At 41.4% G+C, this 23,391-nt stretch overlaps 1 protein-coding gene across 4 annotated transcripts in view; it reads right to left on the minus strand.

Moving 5' to 3' along the window:
- The window catches only part of DCLK1 (doublecortin like kinase 1), a 575,482-nt gene that overhangs the window by 469,631 nt on the left and 82,460 nt on the right, over positions 1–23,391 (minus strand). For all 4 annotated transcript variants that reach the window (XM_073583217.1, XM_073583216.1, XM_073583218.1 and 1 more), the window contains exon 2: positions 9,129–9,515. In XM_073583217.1, the coding sequence (XP_073439318.1) occupies positions 9,129–9,515 (387 nt within the window). The remainder of the gene's footprint in view (positions 1–9,128; positions 9,516–23,391) is intronic.

Below are 23,391 nucleotides of genomic sequence, written 5' to 3' on the forward strand. Positions count from 1 at the left end.
CTGAGCTGTGTATAACTCCGCCTACACCACTGGTTGGCAGATTTCTGCCTATACATAGAAAGCTGCCAATCAGTGGTGGGGGCGTGTTTGGACTACATGGCAGCAGGTTTACTAGTCCTATAATGATAGTCACTTGCTGATAATACATTGATTTTATCAAAACTATAGCAAGCAACCCAGTGAGTGACAAGTTGCTGGAATCACGGTCTCTGTCTCTACATTATGCTGATCTCAGCTAAAAAGGTAAAAACCTGGTTTTGAATTCCCTTTATAAGTTTTTTCCCTTGACAATTTTGCTTATCCAAATGTTTTAGAGAGATTCATAAAATGCCACTTTTACCAAGAGTCACATTTTTGGGGTCATCTCACTCCTGTCCCCGCCTGGAGGCGTTTTCAATTTGGTGCATTTTTGCGAACTTTTTAAAGAATTTGGGACTTTTGCTTCTAAAAAAACTTGTTGCAAAAACTGATTAAAAAAAATAAAAAACATTTTGGACTTTGGGGCACATTCATGAACCACATCCGCCACTTTAAAGAATTTGCCACAAAAAACATCAGTGAATACCAAAAGGCAAAAAAAAGAAAAGTTTCTTCAGTTCATCACAAATTTGATTGGTTTTGCAGCATTTTTATCTGTTGTATGTGTAGTTCTTTGGATGCATATTTGCATTTTTTGCTTAACTCCTGGTCTGGTTAAAGTAATTACTGAATTCTAACATAATGAATCCATTCACACCTAAAAAATCAGAAGGGCTAATCTGGAGACATAACTTCGGATAACTAAGTTATGGCCATGAGTATGCTAACAGATTTATTATTTAATGCACCAAATTGAGTTTAAATGGTCACTGATGTGCTTTCAGCACCAACAATGGTATGACTAATGCAGGCTGTAAAATGAAGAAAAGGAAGTCTTGAACCTATAGTGCTGGCAGAATGCTGATGAAGAGGGAAAGTTACAGAGCATGAGAAAAGGGACATTTTTGGATATCTTGGAATGGTATGTGCCCCAAAAGCAGCCTTAACTTCTGGAGTATGATCCTGTTGTTACTCTGATAGGTACGATGCGCAGTTTATTCATAAGAACATCGATATCAGCAGCACTGCTCTGTGTATGATGTGTAGTGTGAAGGGATATTACTGTAGACAGAATGAGGACGGCGTGATACATGATCTTTAATAGGGATTAGATATAGGTTAGTTATAACAGATTATATCTAGAACATATGTTGGTTTTCCGGTATGCTCGTGAGTAATCAACCTATTAAAAAAAAAGTATGTGCATTCATTAATCACACCTGTCAAGGTACGGAGCGATGGTACAGGACCAAAACCTGATGAAATGCATTAGTTTAGTGAATCACATCCCACACTAATACATGGCTGGAGAATGCTGGAGAAAAGGAAGCCACCGAGGTCCTGGTACCTGAGAGGGCCTAAGGTTAGACCGCCACATAGAATCATAGAATCATAGAATCATAGAATCGTAGAGTTGGAAGGGACCTCCTGGGCCATCTGGTCCAACCCCCTGCTCAAAGCAGGATTCGCTAAATCATCCCAGTCAGATGTCTGTCCAGCCTCTGTTTGAAGACTTCCATTGAAGGAGAACTCACCACTTCTCGTGGCAGCCTGTTCCACTCATTGATCACTCTAACTGTCAAAAAGTTTTTTCTAATATCTAATCTGTGTCTCTTCCCATTCAGTTTCATCCCATTGCTTCTAGTCTTTCCTTGTGCAAATGAGAATAAATTTGATCCTTCTACAATGTGACAGCCCTTTAGATATTTGTAGACAGCTATTAAGCTATTAAGTCTCCTCTCAGTCTTCTCTTTTGCAAACTAAACATTCCCAAATCCTGCAACCTTTCCTCATAAGACAGGGTTTGCAGACCGGTCACCATTCTGGTCGCTCTTTTCTGAACTTGCTCCAGTTTGTTGATGTCTTTTTTAAAATGTGGTGCCCAAAACTGGACACAATATTCCAGATGAGGTCTGACCAAAGAGGAGTAGAGGGAAATAATGACTTCACGTGATCTAGACTGTATGCTTCTGTTAATACATCCTAGAATTGCATTTGCCTTTTTTGCTGCTGCATCACACTGTTGACTCATATTCAGTCTGTGATCTATTAGTATACCCAAGTCTTTTTCACATGTGCTGTCACTTAGCCCTATTCCTCCCATTCTATATATGCTTTTTTCATTTTTATTGCCCAGATGTAGTACTTTGCATTTCTCCCTGTTAAAAACCATTCTGTTAGTTGCTGCCCACTTCTCCAGTTTATTTAAATCTTTTTGAATCCTCTCTCTCTCTTCTCTAGTATTAGCTATCCCTCCTAGCTTTGTGTCATCAGCAAATTTAATCAGTTTACCCTCAATTCCTTCATCTAAATCGTTGATAAAGATGTTGAACAATACAGGGCCCAGGACAGAGCCCTGTGGTACCCCACTTGAGACATTCTTCCAACTGGATGTACAGCCATTTACGACCACTCTTTGGGTCCGATCACTAAGCCAGTTATGAATCCACCTAACAGTTGCCTTGTCCATTCCATACTTAGTCATTTTTTCAATAAGGATTGTATGAGAGACTTTGTCAAATGCTTTGCTGAAGTCCAGATATACTATATCTACAGCATTTCCTTGATCCACCCAATCAGTGATACCGTCATAGAAGGAAATTAAGTTAGTCTGACATGACTTATTAGTTACAAACCCATGCTGACTCTGTTTAATCACTTCATTCTTATCCAGGTATTGACATACATGTTGTTTAATAATTTGTTCAAAGATCTTTCCTGGTATAGAAGTCAGACTCACCGGCCTATAGTTGCCTGGGTCCACCTTCTTCCCCTTTTTGAAGATAGGAACAACATTTGCTCTTCTCCAGTCTTCTGGCACTTCTCCTGTTCTCCAAGAATTTTCAAAGATTATGGAGAGGGGTTCAAAAATTTCTTCTGCTATCTCCTTCAGTACTCTGGGGTGTAATTCATCTGGACCTGGAGACTTGAATTCATTTAGGTTAGCTAAGTGTTTCCTCACTATCTTTCTGTTTATAGATATCCTGGATTCTTCTATTCCCTTAATAGGACAGTGAATAACAGTTGATGTTGCATTTCCTTTCTGAGAGAAAACAGATGCAAAATAGGAATTTAAAAGGTCAGCCTTCTCAACATCCTGTCTTACCATTTCATCATTTTCATCCTGTAAAAATCCTATAGCATCTTTGACTTTTCTTTTACTTTTGACATATCCCCAAAATCCTTTATTATTGCTTTTGACATCTCTTGCAAGCCTCAGTTCATTTTCAGCTTTAGATAATCTGATTTGTGCCCTGCAGGTTCTGCAGACAGCATTATATTCTTCTTTAGATATGCCTCCCTCTTTCCATTTTATAAACATTTTTTTCTTCCTTTTTAGCATGTGCTTAAGTTCTGTGTTCATCCATCCTGGTTTCCTTAAATGCTTCCTATTCTTCCCTCTTTTCGGAATTGTTAACAACTGTGCTTTGAGAATTTCATTTTTCAAGATTTCCCATCCTTCCTGGACATTTTTGTCTTTAAGGATATCCAGCCATTGGATCCCTCCAATTCTCTTTCTGAATCCCTTAAAATCTGCCTTTCTGAAATCTAACCTTGACGTCTGAGTCTTCACAGGTCTTCCACCTCTAGTAATCCAAAATTCTAAAATAGCATGGTCGCTACCTCCTAGGGTCCCAGCCACTTTTACCTCCTCAACCATTTCCTCCCTGTTTATAAGGATTAGATCCAAGGTAGCAGTTCCCCTTGTTTTCTCCCCTACCTTTTGGAAGATAAAGTTGTCAGCAAGAGAGGATAAGAATTTCCTTGACCTGTTAGTTTTGCCTGAGAGAGATTCCCAACAAATGTCTGGATAGTTGAAATCTCCCATGACAACTATGTCATATTTTTTGGAGAACTTGGCCATCTGATGCATAAAGAGTTCATCTATATCTTCGGCTTGCACAGGCGGCCTGTAGTAAATGCCTACAATGGTGTCCTTTCCATTGTTCTGTCCTTGTATTCTTACCCAAACAGTTTCCACAGAACTCCCAGTCTCTGAAGCTTCAATCTCTGTGCAGATATACGCGTTTCGAACATACAATGCGACACCCCCTCCTCGTTTATCAAGTCTATTTCTTGCAAATAAGTTGTATCCTTCTAGTCTTGTATTCCAATCATGTGTATTGTCCCACCAAGTTTCAGTGATTCCAATTACATCATATTTCTGTTCCTGTGTTAGTAGTTCCAATTCTCCTTGTTTGTTGCCCATGCTTTGTGCATTAGTATAGAAACATTTTAGTTTGTGATTGGTTTCTCTTTCTCCATTATTTTTATTAATTAGATTCTTTCGTCTTTGTTCTTCCTTTCCACTTCTAATAGCAGAGTTCTCAATAGCATTTGTCAGGTGTATGGCTTTTTCTGGTCTTTTGCTTCCCTTCCCATGTTGTTCTAGTTTAAAGCTCTCCTTACAAGTGTAGCAAGGCGACTTCCAAATACATGCTTTCCAGTCTTCGTAAGGTGCACCCCATCTCTAGCAAGTAGTCCATCGTATAAGTAGTTCACTCCGTGATCCAGAAATCCAAATCGTTGCTGACGGCACCATCGACGTAGCCAGTTGTTCACCTGCAGAATCTTATTCCACCTCCTTGTTCCATGGCCATCCACTGGGAGGATGGAAAAGACCACCTGCGCTCCCAGTTCTTTCACTTTCTTGCCTAAGTCTTCAAAGTCTCTGCAGATGGTTTCCAGGTCGTTTCTTGCGGTGTCATTTGTCCCCACATGTAGTAGCAGGAATGGGTAGTCATCTGTAGGTCTGAAGAGTCCTGATATCCTGTCAGACACATCTTTAATTTTTGCACCTGGAAGACAGCACATTTCTCTTGTAGTTATATCCGGTCTGCAGATAGCGGCCTCTGTTCCTCTCAGCAGGGAATCCCCCATGACCACCACTCTCCGTTTCTTCTTCACAACATTTTTCTTTCTCCATCCAGGAGGACTCTGAGGGCGTACAAGGTTGCTGTTTGTTGGCAAAGTCTTATCCTGATGTATTTCTTCATCGTTTTCCTGCGTGAGAGCCTGGTACTGGTTCCTGAGCAGTATGGGTGCTGACTGCCTCCTGATCCTCCTGCTTCTCTGGGTCACATGTCTCCATTCCTCTGTTTCTTCAGGTGCACTTCGAATTTCTTCTCTTTCTGTAACATGAAGAGATAATTCTGCTCTGTCCAAGAACTCTTCACCTTCCTTAATGATCTTCAACGTAGCTAACCTCTCTTCGAGATTTTGCAACTTTTCCTCCAACAGGGACACAAGCTTGCATTTGTGGCATGTGAAGTTTGGCTTTTCCACTGGTAAATCTGTGAACATGTAGCAAGAAATGCAGCTCACCAAATGGCTCCTGGCCTCTTCCATCTTGAGATTTCTTAAAAACGATGAAAGATGAGCCAAATTTCGCTGCAACGGCCAAAACCCAGTGATCGTTGAGCTCGCGGAGACTCTTCACTTATCCCAGAAGGCACTGGGAATATGCAAATGATCTCCTCAAGACTCTTCCCCTGGTTTTCCGATTTCCTCTTTTCAGCTGCAACGGCCAAAACCCAGTGATCGTTGAGCTCGCGGAGACTCTTCACTTATCCCAGAAGGCACTGGGAATATGCAAATGATCTCCTCAAGACTCTTCCCCTGGTTTTCCGATTTCCTCTTTTCAGCTGCAACGGCCAAAACCCAGTGATCGTTGAGCTCGCGGAGACTCTTCACTTATCCCAGAAGGCACTGGGAATATGCAAATGATCTCCTCAAGACTCTTCCCCTGGTTTTAGTGGCACATCAGTGGCACATGGTAGGTGAGGGGACTGGTTACAGATTTTGTGAAGGCAGTCGGATCCTTTACGTCACGCCTCCGCCATCTAATATTAAATAATTGAGGACCCGGCCGTAGCGTAGGCATAAGTAATCTGACCGCTCCGCAGTCCCATAGAGAATGAACGGAACGGCGGTCGAGCGCGTGCAATGCCGCTCCATTCTGACTAGGGACAAAAGTGCCCTCTTTTGGGGATCTGTGGGGGTCTCAGAGGTCAGACCCCCTCTGATCTGAAAGCTATAGATGACAATTTCTTTCCAGGGTCTTATTTGGTTATAAGATAGGAGAAAATGGACGATCGTGCTCAAACTTCATCAGGACAATCACCGTAGTTTGTCCCGATGAACTCGAAACGTGTTGACTAATAAATCGCATACTTTGGATTCCTGTCTTCTCCTCTTCCTTCTGATGGCAGCGCAGGTTTAACCCATTTATCTCCAGTTCTCAACGCTTTATAAGTGGAATGCCCCTTTATGTTTCATGGACTGCAGTAGAACTGAACATGACCTATTGCGATATCAAAGCCTACAAAGACCGCATTCACTTTATTCAGAGAATTATTATCATGCTTTACCGAAGGGTTAAATAACTAATTTAGCTCTGCTACACTGGTAATTGCCACTTCAAATGAAAATGGTTTAATGACAGTGGAGCAATTAGACCCGTGGGTCACAGTCATTTTAGGAACAAAAGACGCCTGTTCTCACTTCAAAGACTTTATTTAGTAATCTGCACCGTCCCAGCAGGTCCCAGACCGATCAGGGGTAACTGGCAGCTATAGGCCACGGCACGAGAAAAGTAGCATTTCCATGATTAGCTTTCTTCCTATAACCCCTCAGGACTTGTTTGTCATCAGCTTCCCATGGCTGTCACCCTTCACATCTGAACATAAGTTGTAAATTTGTATTTAATATATTTATAATTATAGTATTTATTTTATTTTAATTTATTTAACTAATGTATTAATTTGTTATTAATTTAATTCATTTACTATTATATATTTATATTTTGTCAGCAAGGCCCCCTTCCTGTGTCTGATGAACTGAAGTTAGACCATTGAACATCTCCTACGGTCTGCGGAGTCCGGATCTTGAAGTCGAGAGTCCTATTTGGCCAGAAGCTGCCACTGTTTTGATGCACTCTTTCATTTCGTACACAACATTTAATTGGTTAGTTATTCAGATTGACCATTCTGCCAGCACTATAGTTTCTGGAGCTTCCATTCCCTAGTTTCCAATCATGCATTACACGACCTCAGCATTGGCTAAACCTGCTCCTTTCTGTTTTTGCTGTCCACACATGACAGTGAGAAGTGTACAGTGTATGTGTCTGGCATTTGGAAGAGATTTTTAGGCTGAAAATGGGATTGGAAAGTCAAGTAATGTGTACTGTATATACTTGTGTATAAGCCGACCCATGTATATGCCGAATCCTCTTTATTTGCCACAAAAAAACTGGGAAAACTTATTGACTCGCGTATAAGCCTAGGGTGGAAAATGCAGCAGCTACTCGTAAATTTCAAAAATAAAAATAGATACCAATAAAAGTAAAATTAATTGAGACATCAGTAGGTTAAATGTTTTTGAATATCCATATTGAATCAGGAGCCCCATATAATGCTCCATACAGTTCATGATGGGCCCATAAGATGCTCCATACAAAATATGCCCCATATAATGCTGCACAAAGGTTAATAATGGCCCCATAAGATGCTCCATAGAATAATATGCCCCATATGCTGCTCCATAAAGGTTATGGCCCCATAAGATATTCCATAGATTATGCCCCCATAAAATGCTCCATAGATTATGCCCCCATATGCTGCCCAATAAGATGCTCCATAGATTATGCCCCCATATGCTGCTCCATAGATTATGCCCCCATATGCTGCTCCATAGATTACGCCCCCATATGCTGCTCCATAATTATGCCCCAATATGCTGCTCCATAGATTATGCCCAATATGCTGCTCCATAGTTTATGCCCCCATAAGATGCACCATAATTATGCTCCCATATGCTGCTCCATAGATTATGCCCCCATATGCTGCTTCATAGATTATGCCCCCATATGCTGCTCCATAATTATTTCCCCATATGCTGCTCCATAGATTACTCCCCATATGCTGCTCCTTAGTTTATGCCCCATATGCTGCTCCATAGATTATGCTCCCATATGCTGCTCCATAGATTATGCCCCCATATGCTGCTTCATAGATTATGCCCCCATATGCTGCTCCATAATTATTTCTCCATATGCTGCTCCATAGATTACTCCCCATATGCTGCTCCTTAGTTTATGCCCCCATATGCTGCTCCAGAGATTATGCCCCCATATGCTGCTCCATAGTTTGTGCACCCATATGCTGCTCCATAATTATGCCCCCATATGCTGCTCCATAGATTATGTCCCTATATATTGCTGCTGCTGCTGCCGCTGCAAATGAAAAAAAAATGACATACTCACATCTCGTTGCTGGGGGCCCGGTGCCAGTGTCCTGAGCAGGCGGGGACAGGTGCTGGTGTCACCGCTGGCTCAGGACCCCAGCACTGGCAATATTTACCGATCCCCACTCCATGGCTGCGCGTCGCTCTGTCTGCCGGGTCCCTCTGTCAATGACGTTCAGGCAGAGGGTTGCGGTGCGCACTAACTACGGCACCGAGCCCTCTGACCTGAACACCAAAGACAGAGGACGCGGAGGACAGCAGCGCGCAGCGATGGAGCGGGGACAGGTGAATATAGTTTATACTTACCCCCTCCTGGCGCGGTCTCTGCAGCCCCCCTGCTTCTCCCACGGTCTCCCTTCCTTCCTTCAGCGGTCACCGCTCATTAAAGTCATAAATATGCACATATTCAAGACTTTAATGAGCAGTACCATGTGACTGCTGAAGGAAGGAGCCTGAGATCGGGAGAAGCAGGGGGGCTGCAGAGACCGTGCCGGGGGAGGCAAGTATGACCTGATACCCCCACTACCCCTCCCCCGCCGACCCCCTGGTATATGACTCGCGTATAAGCCGAGAGGGGGACTTTCTGCCCCAAAAAATGGGGCGAAAATCTTGGCTTATATGCGAGCATATACGGTAATGATGTTACTCATTATCAGATGAGCTTGGACTTACAGTGACCATTTAAGCCCTGCCTGATCCACCCAGGAACACCCACAGAAACTTCCAGAGTTGCCCATTTTGGGAATCATGTGGTTATTCACACCTCTTCACAAACTGTAAAGTAAGATGCGAAATGTCATACCGACCTTCAGTTAGTTGATCCATGGAAATGATCTTCCTGATTCCATCCACTGTGTAGATAGTTCTCACTCCCTGGGGCAGATTCACATTATCGGAAAGAGTTCTGGTCAAATCAGCCAGGAGAGCCTCAAAGGATCGGAATCGGTCAGGGGAAATGGCATAGACAATTCCTTTAAAATATCGATCACCGTTGCGATAGAATCGGACTTTCTTTGCCTTCTTCTCTGAACTCAGGGCCTGCAGAGTACGGGTTCGGTAAAAACTGCAGTGGGCACTATGGGTTGGACTTGGTAGACCATTCGCTCGAGAACTTCTGCTGTACCTTTGTGCTTTATCACGCTCATCAAAATGTTCAAGCTCCATGTCTCTCCCCAAAGACATCGTAGAGATATCTGCAAAGGAAAAGAAACGTTATTCACCGGTGGATTAGAAACTCCTCTGCACATATAAACAGTGATGACTGTCATATAATGGTTCAAAAACACCGTACGTGGGCTGCGAGAAAAACGTGTCTCATTAACACCGCTACTATTTTAGTAGCATGGAATGACTGAGCCGCCTTTTGTTACATTCATATAGATTTGTTCCTGAACCATTAAGAGCTCAGTTTCTCATTTAGAAATAATGTAATTGAACATAAACACATATTAAAAATAGAAGAAACAATAGAAAAGCAATAACAAATACATCAACCGTGATTGTTACATACAACGCCTGCTATCCAAACAATTACACGCAGATCTATGGGAGCAACGGGCGGTTAACAATGAATTCGGAGAATTTAATAGTGACAGACTGCATGTTCTACACCGCCAAAAATAGATATGTATATATTGTATATAGCTTGACACATTACACAAATGAATGCAAACCAGCGTCCGAGATTCCTAAATAAGATCTTACTAAGAAAACACTTATATATTAGACTATAAAAGCAATGTGTTAAAGGGGATGTCTCATAAAGATAACCCCTTGTTAATTACAAGCCACTCTGGTGATCAGATGGTGCCCCCCGTTTCAACATCTCTCATACCTGGGGAATGCTCAACCATGTACTGCTTGTAGAACCAAAGAAACAGAATAGGTGGTCTCAGGGGCGGACATATCGTTGGTGCAACCTGCACCACCACACAGGGGCCGAAGAGGTAAAGGGGCCCATTTATACCTCCAAAGCAGGTGCAATTTTGCATCTTTTAGAAGCTCTTGGGCTGTAAAAGGACTATATATTGATCTTGCACAGGAGCCCTTTTCTGTCTGTGACTGCGTATGGGTGGCCTTACATAGTGAATCTCATTTATAGCTTAAAGGGGTTGTCTGGTCTTAAACCACAAGTCTGTAGTCACTATGCACTGTGAGAATTCTCAGGTGTCGGAGTCTGGAGCAGGCATTCATGTGGCTGCCAGAAAATGATTTCCATACTTCTAGCCACATTCCGATTAGACTGTATCTTGCCTCAATTATTACACCTGTAGTAAGTTGGTGTTTTCTATTATGAACAATGATGATGCAGTAATTTAGTTCGGCCACCAGAGTTTACCTTTGAGTAACAGACAGAAAACTCTGGAAAACTGGAAAAGAAGACTCAGATTTTCCTGGGTTGATATGGAGAAAAAGCTTGTTTGAGAGACTGAGAGGAATCCAGCACCTGAAGTATTCTTGTTTGGACAGTGTATTTCAAAGACAGTGGCTCCTGTGAGTAAACTGAGAAGTGTGACCGGTCACTGACTGTGTAATTAGTTAGGGATAGCTAGATAGAAGTCGCAGCATATTCAAGGACACTCTTGTTACTAAGGCCTCTTTCACACATCAGTTTTTTGCCATCAGTCGCAATCCGTCCTTTTTTGACAAAAACGGATCCAGTGAACAATGCCACTGGATCCGTTTTTTTCTCATAGACTTATATTAGCGACGGATTGTGATGGATGGCCACCGTTTCATCCATCGTTTGATGGATCCATCATAAATTCTTTGTCTGTCAGAGTCAACGGACAGCGATGAAAAGTCGGACAGCGATGGATCCAACGCCGTCCATCGTTGGCTATAATGGAAGCCTATGGGCGCAGGATCCATCGCTGTCTGTGAAAAGACGGAATCCGTCACTGGATTCCGTTTTTCAAACTAAGCATGCCTGGAACAATTTAATTTAACCCCCACAGTCATTCATATTCTCTCTCTCTATCCAGAATTCTGTTCCTTTCAAATTCCTACAACTGCTGCTTCGACAGATCCGTCAAAAAAATGGATCCGATGCATCAGTTTTTTACAATCTGCACAGGATCCGTTTTTTCAACACTTTGATAGATTGTGACTGATTCTAAAAGACTGATGTGTGAAAGAGGCCTTAGAATTGCATATGAACTGATAGAGACTGTGTGAATTCCTGTGTATCAAGATTCTGGCCGTGAAATATTACTGGAACTGATTGTGAACTTCATCTGTATCTGTGTCAGAATATTTGGTGACCTGGAAAGCTGTTTTAATCCGGTGGCAGGACGTCTGTATAACAAGTTCAGTTGTTTACTGTTGAGTATATTCTGTGAAGGCGTACGCTCTGAACGCTCACTAATAAGACAATGCACAATGTACATATTGTGCTGGTTTAAGTGATTTTTTGAGTAGAAATATATATATATATTTTAAAGCAAAACGGTACCCGTGACTTATTATAATTAAGGCGGGAGACGGGTGTAAGATTGTATACCTGAGAGGACCATGTGTCACAGTCGCGGTAGCACCCCATATAGGCCCGTTACGGGTAAGGGAGGGAGTGGCATAGTCTTGGGGTAGTCTGTCCGTGAAGCTGGCACTTGGGATCTCTCAGGTTGCATAATTTGTATTGTGTGGTTTGTGGCTGTTGTAGCCCATATTTTGCTAGGAGATCGAATCCTGTTATTCTTTGCACCAGTTATATAGAAAAGTTGGTTTAATTTCATATTGTTTTCTGAGTCGTTCATAGCAAAGCCGTATTGCAATCTCGAACAACGACCGGCGTACCAGCCATTACACATCTGCATTGAGTAAGGCCACACACGTCTAGTCGGCATATGCCCGCAGGTATATATATTACATTCTTGGGTTCATGAGCCCGCCACTACCAGAACCGGCACGAGACTCCTCATAGTGCGCAGCGATGTGAGGATTCACAAGTCTGCAGTCACATACAGTGACTACAGACTTGTAACTTAACACGAGACTACCCCTTTAAAGAGAGTCTGTCAGCATAACAATGACTGTACAAACCAAGCATAGGCACTCGGTGCACCCTTGTTATGGTCAGACGGTTCAGTACACCTTTCCACCTACTCTTTTTCCATCAGTCTTTGCCCTTTTTGGTTCCTGTAAAGCCAGTCCTGTCAATCGAGGAAGAGGAAAGTGTAGATAGAGTAAAAACAAGTAAGTGGGAAGTTGGACTGAACTGTTTGGCCACAAGAGTGTGCACTGAGTGTTTGAGCTTGGTTTCAATGGTCACTTTATGCTCACAGTCTTTTAAAGATGGATGTGCAAAGCAAAGATTTCTTCAGTGATGTCAAGTGGCCCTAGTAATAATAATAATAATCTTTATTTATATAGCGCCAACATATTCCGCAGCGCTTTACAGTTTAACAGTTTCAAAACACAAGTCATAAGTAACAACGTTAACAATACAATAATTAAAGCAAAATAAGATGAAATGAGATGACCCTGCTCGTGAGAGCATACAATCTACAATGAGGTGGGGGAGATACAAAGTACAGGTGTGTATTTACAATTGTGTATTTACAATGAAGGTCCAGCCATCTTGAGGGAGTGAAGGATGGATGGAGATAGTGAATGGGCTACACAAGCACACTTACACAGAGAATTACTTTGATCAGTGAACGTGATAGGCCGCTCTGAACAAGTGTGTTTTGAGGGAGCGCCTAAAACTATGCAAATTGTGGATAGTCCTGATTTCTTGGGGTAGAGCATTCCAGAGGATAGGAGCAGCACGGGAGAAGTCTTGGAGTCGGGAGTGGGAGGTACGGATTAGTGCAGAGGTTAGTCGAAAGTCGTTTGCAGAGCGCAGCGATCGGCTAGGCCGATAGACAGAAATGAGGGAAGAAATGTAAGGGGGTGCTGCACCATGGAGAGCTTTGTGGGTGAGAACAAGTACTTTGAATTGGATCCTATAATGAATGGGCAGCCAATGTAAAGACTGGCGAAGAGCGGATGCGTCCGAGTACCGATTAGCCAGATGGACGATCCTGGCCGCTGCATTAAGTATGGACTGGAGGGGGGATAGTCGAGTGACGGGGAGGCCAATTAATAGAGCATTGCAGTAATCCAGGCGGGAGTGGATCAATGCTACATTGAGGGGTTTTGTTGTTTCCATAGTGAGAAAAGGGCGGATTCTAGAGATGTTCTTTAGGTGTAAGCGGCAAGAGCGGGCAAGAGATTGTATATGAGATGTGAAGGAGAGATTGGTGTCAAACAAAACACCCAGACAGCGTGCCTGCTGCCGGGGTGTTATTGTGGTACCATCCACGGAGAGGGAAATGTCAGATTTAGGGAGGTTAGTAGACGGCGGGAGCAGAAGAAGTTCAGTTTTAGAGAGGTTGAGTTTCAGATAGAGAGTGGACATGATATTGGAGACTGCGGACAGACAGTCACTAGCGTTCTGTAGTACAGCGGGGGTGAGGTCGGGGGAAGATGTGTATAGTTGTGTGTCATCAGCATAAAGATGGTACTGAAAGCCAAATCTGCTGATGGTCTGTCCAATTGGGGCTGTGTAGAGAGAGAAAAGAAGGGGACTAAGGACTGAGCCCTGAGGTAACCCAACAGCAAGAGGAAGAGGAGATGACGTGGAGCCAGAGAACAAAACACTGAAGGAGCGGTCAGAGAGATAGGAAGAGAACCAGGAGAGAGCAGTGTCCTTAATGCCTAGTGATTGGAGCCTAGAGAGTAGGAGGAGCATATATTCAGGACAACCACTCTTATAGTAATTATTCAACCCAAATATTATGTACGTTTGTAAATTTTGGTATGACATTTGCTGACTGAGCACTACAGAGATACATTAGGACCCCTGCACCCCCCCCCCATGAGTTCAATTTTATGGCTACCCGTGATCTACAGTATACAGGACAGGTTTATATTCATTATTTATTGTAAACTGTTCTGCATTTGTTGCACACACAGCCAGGTATATTGCAGCCAAGTATGTTGTAATGTGCAGTGTTTCAGAGGAAACATACGGTAATTTCAAAAGATGATGGTAACAATACGGACTTCATAGCCTATAAACTGCGTTCACCTCACTGATGACACTGCTAGCATGAGAAAGTTCTCATCGCAGGACAAATGGATTATCTTCTTTTCGGACAGGTGAGGAATATGCTGTTTTATTATTTTTTGCCTTTTACAGGTGACATGGGCATCGATGGATTATCTTCTCGTCGGACAGCTGAGAATAACTTTTTTATCCAAATTGGCAAATGCCTAGAGGCCGCTTCTTAATTAAATATAAATAAAGAAAAGAGGGGAAGTTGAATGCCAAAAAATATGAGATTTTATTGAGACAACTTATAAATGTAAAGAAGTGGGAACAAAATATGCAAATGAAAGCCATACATTCAATGTAATATTAATGAGAAAAATAGAACAGTCCAACACCATGTATAGATTATTGTTATGAGCCCAAACATAAGAATAATATGTATAAAGGAAATTACAGGTGATCAACCTTTCAGAGATTCAGCTTTTCACCTGCATCTCCCTTTGATTACTTTGCAGCTAACAAAGAACTCCAGGTCTTCGCCCGCAAACTAGTTTTGAAAAAATTGCATGAAAAATCCACTTTTGGAGATGCTTGGACTGAGAAGGAATTACAGGCTATTTCTATTTTGGAGGAATTGAGGGACAAGCCGCTTGGATACAACAATTTAGGTAAATTAATTCATCCTGTCCCAAAAAAATTTCCACCACTACAATTATACCCTAAAATATTGAGCTATTTGTCAAATTGGTCTCTAAAGAATTTGAACAAACATCACATAAAATAACTAGAGTCAATCTTACTCCTGCTCAGCGAACAGCTTTAAAAGAATTAAAAAGCCTAAAAGGGGCTTTAATTAAGCCTGCAGACAAAGGGGGCAATGTGGTGGTTTGGCCTGTTAAAATGTATGAAAAGGAGGCTTTTAGATAGATGAGAGATGAAACTTGCTACAAGAAGCTAACATACAATCCATCTTTGAATTTTCAGGAAGAATTGCAAGGCATTCTAAATAAAGCCTTTGACAGAGGCATCATAACTAAGGATCTTAGGGATCACCTGATACCAACATATCAGAAAATGGCCTGCATCTGCTTCATCCCGAAAATACATAAGAATGCTGTAACCCCTCCAAGATGTCCTATCGAATCAGGTAATGGAAACCTCTGCAAAATTGTATGCATATACAGTGGGGCAAAAAAGTATTTAGTCAGTCAGCAATAGTGCAAGTTCCACCACTTAAAAAGATGAGAGGCGTCTGTAATTTACATCATAGGTAGACCTCAACTATGGGAGACAAACTGAGAAAAAAATATCCAGAAAATCACATTGTCTGTTTTTTTTTTATTTTATTTGCATATTATGGTGGAAAATAAGTATTTGGTCAGAAACAAAATTTCATCTCAATACTTTGTGATATATCCTTTGTTGGCAATGACAGAGGTCAAACGTTTTCTGTAAGTCTTCACAAGGTTGCCACACACTGTTGTTGGTATGTTGGCCCATTCCTCCATGCAGATCTCCTCTAGAGCAGTGATGTTTTTGGCTTTTCGCTTGGCAACACGGACTTTCAACTCCCTCCAAAGGTTTTCTATAGGGTTGAGATCTGGAGACTGGCTAGGCCACTCCAGGACCTTGAAATGCTTCTTACGAAGCCACTCCTTCGTTGCCCTGGTGGTGTGCTTTGGATCATTGTCATGTTGAAAGACCCAGCCACGTTTCATCTTCAATGCCCTTGCTGATGGAAGGAGGTTTGCACTCAAAATCTCATGATACATGGCCCCATTCATTCTTTCATGTACCCTGATCAGTCGTCCTGGCCCCTTTGCAGAGAAACAGCCCCAAAGCATGATGTTTCCACCACCATGCTTTACAGTAGGTATGGTGTTTGATGGATGCAACTCAGTATTCTTTTTCCTCCAAACACGACAAGTTGTGTTTCTACCAAACAGTTCCAGTTTGGTTTCATCAGACCATAGGACATTCTCCCAAAACTCCTCTGGATCATCCAAATGCTCTCTAGCAAACTTCAGACGGGCCCGGACATGTACAGGCTTAAGCAGTGGGACACGTCTGGCACTGCAGGATCTGAGTCCATGGTGGCGTAGTGTGTTACTTATGGTAGGCCTTGTTACATTGGTCCCAGCTCTCTGCAGTTCATTCACTAGGTCCCCCGCGTGGTTCTGGGATTTTTGCTCACCGTTCTTGTTTTCATTCTGACCCCACGGGGTGGGATTTTGCGTGGAGCACCAGATCGAGGGAGATTATCAGTGGTCTTGTATGTCTTCCATTTTCTAATTATTGCTCCCACAGTTGATTTCTTCACTCCAAGCTGGTTGGCTATTGCAGATTCAGTCTTCCCAGCCTGGTGCAGGGCTACAATTTTGTTTCTGGTGTCCTTTGACAGCTCTTTGGTCTTCACCATAGTGGAGTTTGGAGTCAGACTGTTTGAGGGTGTGCACAGGTGTCTTTTTATACTGATAACAAGTTTAAACAGGTGCCATTACTACAGGTAATGAGTGGAGGAAAGAGGAGACTCTTAAAGAAGAAGTTACAGGTCTGTGAGAGCCAGAAATCTTGATTGCTTGTTTCTGACCAAATACTTATTTTCCACCATAATATGCAAATAAAATGAAAAAATAACAGACAATGTGATTTTCTGGATTTTTTTTTCTCAGTTTGTCTCCCATAGTTGAGGTCTACCTATGATGTAAATTACAGACGCCGCTCATCTTTTTAAGTGGTGGAACTTGCACTATTGCTGACTGACTAAATACTTTTTTGCCCCACTGTATATTTGGATTTTTACGTGAAACCACTGGTATGTGATCTCCCTTCATATGTGAAGGATACAAATGACGTCCTGAAGAAGATTGAGGGGATACCCTTGGATGATGAGATGTGGCTCGTCACCATGGATGTTGAATCCCTGTATACCTCTATCCATCATGATCATGGGATTGGATTCAAGCAGTCAAAACCTTTTTAGCCATGAGGGATCACAATTCTGAGTTCATTATATTGCACTAGAGGAACTTGAAAAAGCGCAAATAGGGTCTTATCCGATGGTTAAGGCAAGAGAAATGTATATATTCTACTCACCTGATGTAAGGGAGATAGATCGCATGGAAGTGATAGTCAGCTGCTGAACGTCCAAAGGTCAAACAAGTGACCACCGAAATATAAACTTCACTGGATTCTTTATGGGTTCCGTGCGCTGCTTGACATATTATACAAAGACTAATGTATTAAAGGATCAATCTTTATTCTCTTTCCCAACGCGTTTCGAAGTAAAAAACTTCTTCCTCAGGGGATGACATCAGATGTCATCCCCTGAGGAATTTTTTTACTTCGAAACGCGTTGGGAAAGAGAATAAAGATTGATCCTTTAATACATTAGTCTTTGTACGGTATAATATGTCAAGCAGCGCACGGAACCCATAAAGAATCCAGTGAAGTTTATAATTCTGAGTTCATCGAATTTCTCCTTAACCTCCTTAGATTTGCCTTATAACACAATTTCTTCATTTTTAAGGAAAGTATTTACCTGCAGAAGCAAGGTACCGGGGCGGCCTTCGCTTCTTCCTACGCAAGTCTGTTCATGGGCATGTGGGAAAGAGATATCTTTTTTTCCAAACCAGTGGCCTTCATTGAGAAGATCCTGTTCTGGGCTCGCTACATAGATGACATCCTCCTCGTGTGGCAGGGCTCAGAACATGACCTTCTCGAATTCTTAAATATCTTGAATGATAATACATTGAACATCAAGCTTACATGCAAATACAGCCAAACCGCCATTGATTTTTTGGATATCCAAATTTCAGGAGACATGAATGGCCTACTGTAAACCACCATCTTCTGGAAGGAAACTGCTGTTAATTCGCTCCTGCACGCCAGTTCCTCGCATCTGAATCCTCTCATAACTGGAATACCGACTGAACAATTTCTCAGGGCCAAGAGGATTTGTTTCAACGACCAATCCTTTCTTGAACAGGCTTCTCCTTTCAATTAGATTTGAGGAACGGGGTTATTCCAAAAGAAGCATTAAAAAAGGCCAACAATTGGCTAAAAAAGCCAAATGGCTTGATCTCTTACAGCCACGACAAAAACCTGCTAAGGAATCTAATGTAAGATTCATCTCCACGTACAATAGTAGATGGTCTGAAATGAAAAATGTCTTAAACAAATACTGGCCCATACTTAAAATGGACAATACCCTTTCAAAATATTTGACTGATAAACCGTCAATTACCTACAGGAAATCGTCCAATCTTAAGGACCAACTTGTCCATAGTTACTATCATGGACCACGATTGGACAAAGCATTTGGATCCAAAGGCCCTAAACGGGGATTCTATCCGTGTGGCAATAATATCGCCTGCCCTAACATGTCCCGTGCCACTTCTTTCCAGTCAAGTGACGGTAAGAAAACATTTACATTTACCCAACATATCACTTGTAACACGGTAGGGGCTGTCTCCTATGCCGTTTCTCCTTGTCCCAGCATTTATGTAAGCCACACATCTAGACCCCTCAAGACTAGGGTGAGGGAACATTACCGAGATATCCTAAATGTGTGTGACGCAAAGGATGCCTCACTTTTGAAACCAGTACCGAGGCACTTTAAGCATTTTCACAATTGTGATGCTGAATTATTGTTGGTTACTGGCATTGACAAGGTGCACATTGATTTTAAAGGAGAAAGACACTTGCCCAACTAGAGGCCCGATGGATCTCTAGGATCAATTCTGTCCAACCTTTTGGTCTTAACGAACTTTTGCCCCTTTTCTTGAAGTGTTCATGTTTTGTTTTGTTTTATCGCTTTTTAACTGTTTTTTTTATTTTTTCCCTCTTTAGTGATTTACTTTTATGCCTGGCTGTTCTATTTTTCATTGCTGTGGCTGCTTGTTCGCTATGCCTTCCCGGAATTGATGACTTCATTGGTGATTTCATCTCACCCTGATTTGTGATGATGATGCTTTCATTCCTCTCATCTTGATGTGATCTATTTAGATCCGAACAGACTGTATTGTTTGGAAGATGAATTACGGTCTTATTGGGAGATAACTTTTCTAGAGAACTTTATCGTTATTTTTATTTTGTTATTTTATAGTTTCATCAAGAAGCTTCTAAATATTTCAATTTTGCACTTTATTATATTTTTATTGTTCATGCATCTTGCCCTCCTTATGGTATTGTCAATAGGCACCAGTCACTTTCACCTTTATTGCATGTTTAGCACTTTCATTCATATTTATTCTCAATCTTGAATAACAGAATTTTTTCTCACATATTTTTGTATTTTATTGCATACATGCTTCTTTTTATTTTATTATCCATTGTGCATGTCCACTTTAAATTTTATATGATGCAGCACATCTTTATATTGCAGATGTGTTCACATTGCACTTTTTAACACTCCTATATATATTTGTTTAAATATGAACAAAGTTGTATATACTACTTATAGTGTTTGCACTCGTCTGTTGCACTCTTTAGTATCTATATAGATGTTATTTTTGCGCAATGTTACACTTAACCATGTTACTACATTTACACATAATAGGCTTTTTTATACCATTATAATTCATCACCCAGCCCTCCCTGTTTCTATTATGATTTCATTTCGATTCTCTAATGCATCAGCATCCTCTTCCGGCGGTGTGCGCTCCTGTCGGCTTCCTGTTTACACGTCTCCTGGGAGACGTGTCTTGACTGCTGCCTGTTCCACCCCTCGTTCTGATGCGTGATGACGTCAGGCAGGTCCTGGCGACGGAAGTGCCGCACTTCTACTGCTGCCACCAATTAAATTGAACACGATATATAAACCTCACACTGGCTCTGTGGCAAACATCCCCCTCAATAAAGCAACAAACGAAACGCGCGTCGGGGTATAGCCGCCATTCCAAGTAATGTAGCAACGCTATTTACTGATCATTTATCCTCTTTGAGCCCCTTTGTATGATAGGTTGTAGCTCACATGGCTTAAATGCTCGGCACACTTTATTATCTTTTTACCTACTACTCCTCTATTCACCAGGGCAATATTTAAGCCATTACTATTACTGTATACTGATTTGCATTTTATTATGTGGAATAACCCTCTTCTTAAAGGAGGCTTCCTTTAATGCCATTTATTTTGATCCAACTCTCCCCTAATTGAATTGAGCCCATGATTATTTATTCTGTGATGATTCATCTTGAACCTCCTTTATACATATTATTCTTATGTTTGGGTTCATAACAATAATCTATACACGGTGTTGAATTGTTCTATTTTTCTCATTAATATTACCTTGAATGTATGGCTTTCATTTGCATATTTTGTCCCCACTTCTTTACATTTTTAAGTGGTCTTTTTAAATTGTCTCAAAAAAATCTCACATTTTTATGGCATTCAGCTTCCCCTCCTTTTTTTTTAATTTATATTGAGTATGACTTTGTTTTTTTTTTTATTTTTCATTTTTAAAACAAATGGGTAAAATAGAGAAGGGGAGTGTTTATTTCATACAATGGACTTTATTCAGCCACATACAACCCCTTACTTAGCTTTGTACTTATACAACGCATCACTTATGGCCAAATTATTGTTTTCAGTGCCACCTTTCCAACTAATTTATCAACACACGAGTACTGCTGACACAGGTATATCGCAGTAGAAACCAAGGTTGGTGTCGTTAGGCTAATCGTCTTTAATGCACTGATAAAAATTGCTTGTTATGAATTAATGTCAGGATTTGTGATCAGGTGATATAGTGCCAGCCTCGGGCACTGCTGCAGGAGGAATATGAATAATTCCCCATTTCTATATATTTGTTACCTACAGATAGGATAAGCCCAGCCAATATTTCCAGGTATACAAATGTCATATTAAAGCTGTATGGAATTAAAGGGCTTGTCCGATCAAATGATGTTGATGATCTATCCTTAAAAAAGGTATTGCAAAATAATACTTCAAATTTAACTTTTAACAAATATCAGTAAAAAAAAACATAACCAAAAAGTTCCCCCAAAAAGTCCCTTACAATGACAGACCGTTACAATTTATAGAAAAACACACAGCAGCCACCCAGATAGTGGTTAAACTTTGATCTAAACATTTACAGGTCAAATAACTGGTGGATTAAAGGGCAATCAATCACCAGTCATAAACGAGCAGCACAAATCCAGTGCTCAAAATAAATGGGATCAATCTCAGCAGACGTTTCCCTGTGGCATCAGTTCAGCTTTTTAACCCCTTAACAATCAGGGGTATTTCAGTTTTTGAATTTCTGTTTTTTGCTCCCTTTCCTCCCACAGCCATAACTTTTTTTATTTTCCCGTCAATATGGCCATGTGAGGGCTTGCTTTTTGCGGGGCAAGTTGTATTTGGTTTTAGCATGTTGTGTACTGGAATACAAGAAAAAAAATCCAAGTGTGGTGAAATTGCAAAAAAAAAAGTGCAATTCCACAGTTTTTTTCTTTTTTTTTTACCATGTTCACTAAATGCTAAAACTGACCAGCCATTATGATTCTCCGGGTCATTACGAGTTCACAAACACCAAACATGTCTAGGTTCCTTTTTATTTAAGGGGTAAAAAACAATTCCAAAATTTGTTTAAAAAAAATAATAAAAAATTGCGCCATTTTCCAAGACCTGTAGCGTCTTCATTTTTCGTGATCTGGGAGTGGGTGAGAGCTTATATTTTGTGTGGCGAGCTGTTGTTTTTATTGATACCATTTTGATGTAGATACGATCATTTGATCGCCTGTTGTTACATTTTATTACAATGTAGCAGTGACCAAAAAACTTAATTCTGGCGTTTTTAATTTTTTTTCTCGTTATGCTGCTTAACGATTGGGTTAATTTTTTTTATATTGATTGATTCTGAACGCGGTAATACCAAATATGTGTATGTTTGCTTTTTTATTGTTTTATTTTGAATGGTGCAAAACGGGAGTGATTTGAACTTTTATATTTATTATATTTTAAATATTTTTAAAAACAATTTTTTTTTCTTTTTGCATGCTTCAATAGTCTCCATGGGAGACTAGAAGCTGCAATACTTCGATCATCTCTCTTACACATAGGCGATGATCAGATCGCCTGTGTGTAGCAGAAAAGCTCACTTGCTGTGATCGCCGCCCACTGCCGCCGGTACTCGGACCGGAGTGTGCGGCTGCATAGAAATACATGCAGCCACACACTGCAGTCCCAAGTGGTAACGGCAGCGCCGGGTATTGGTGCGAGAGACTCGGGTGAGTTTCTCGCATTACAAACGCAAGTCTGACCCCGGCCTTAGAGAGATTAAATAGGGGTTATCCATAATATCAAAAATGTTTTATTACCGCAGACAATTGTATAATACAAAACAAAAACAATGTTAAATCCTCTGCAGCTGTGGTGCTACCCACCAGTCTGTTAAAGGGAATCTGTCAGCAGGCTTTTGCTATGTAATCTTTGTGCAGCTACGTTTTATCTGTTGTAGCTGTAGCAATGGGCAAATGCTAAGCTTTGTATAACCTCGCCCACACCCCTGATTGGCAGGAAGCTGCCAATCAGTGATGGGGGCAGGGTTGCACAGATTAGCTTGACTACCGTGCACGTGAGAGCTAGTCATGCAGTGATGATCTCCTGCTAATAAAACACTGATATATTGAAACTATAACACAGCCCAGTATGTGACATCGCTGAAATCAGGGTCTCTTGCCCTATATTATGTTGCTCTCAGTTTTAATAGCAAAAAACTTCTGACAGATTCTCTTTCACTCGACTTCAGCAACCATATACTGTACATCCGTGTGACCACTGCACTCATTCACTGGTCTCAGTGGTTTCTTCCTGTTAGGAACGGCGGAACGCACTAAATAAAAATAAAAAAGTGCGTTCGCCGCTCGGGGTCCACCGTGCAGTAGGTGTTACACCGCTGCTAGGTAATGACAGACGAGCAATATGGCAGTATAATGCGCATGGGTTCAACTTCACCCGAAGTGCGCAGAGCGGGCTCTGTTCACACACAAGAGGCACCGCAACATAAACATATACAAAAACGCTGAGC

The sequence above is a fragment of the Dendrobates tinctorius genome, unplaced genomic scaffold, assembly GCF_039654945.1.
Source record: "Dendrobates tinctorius isolate UK_male_01 unplaced genomic scaffold, ASM3965494v1 ptg000075l, whole genome shotgun sequence".
Lineage (NCBI taxonomy): Eukaryota > Metazoa > Chordata > Amphibia > Anura > Dendrobatidae > Dendrobates > Dendrobates tinctorius.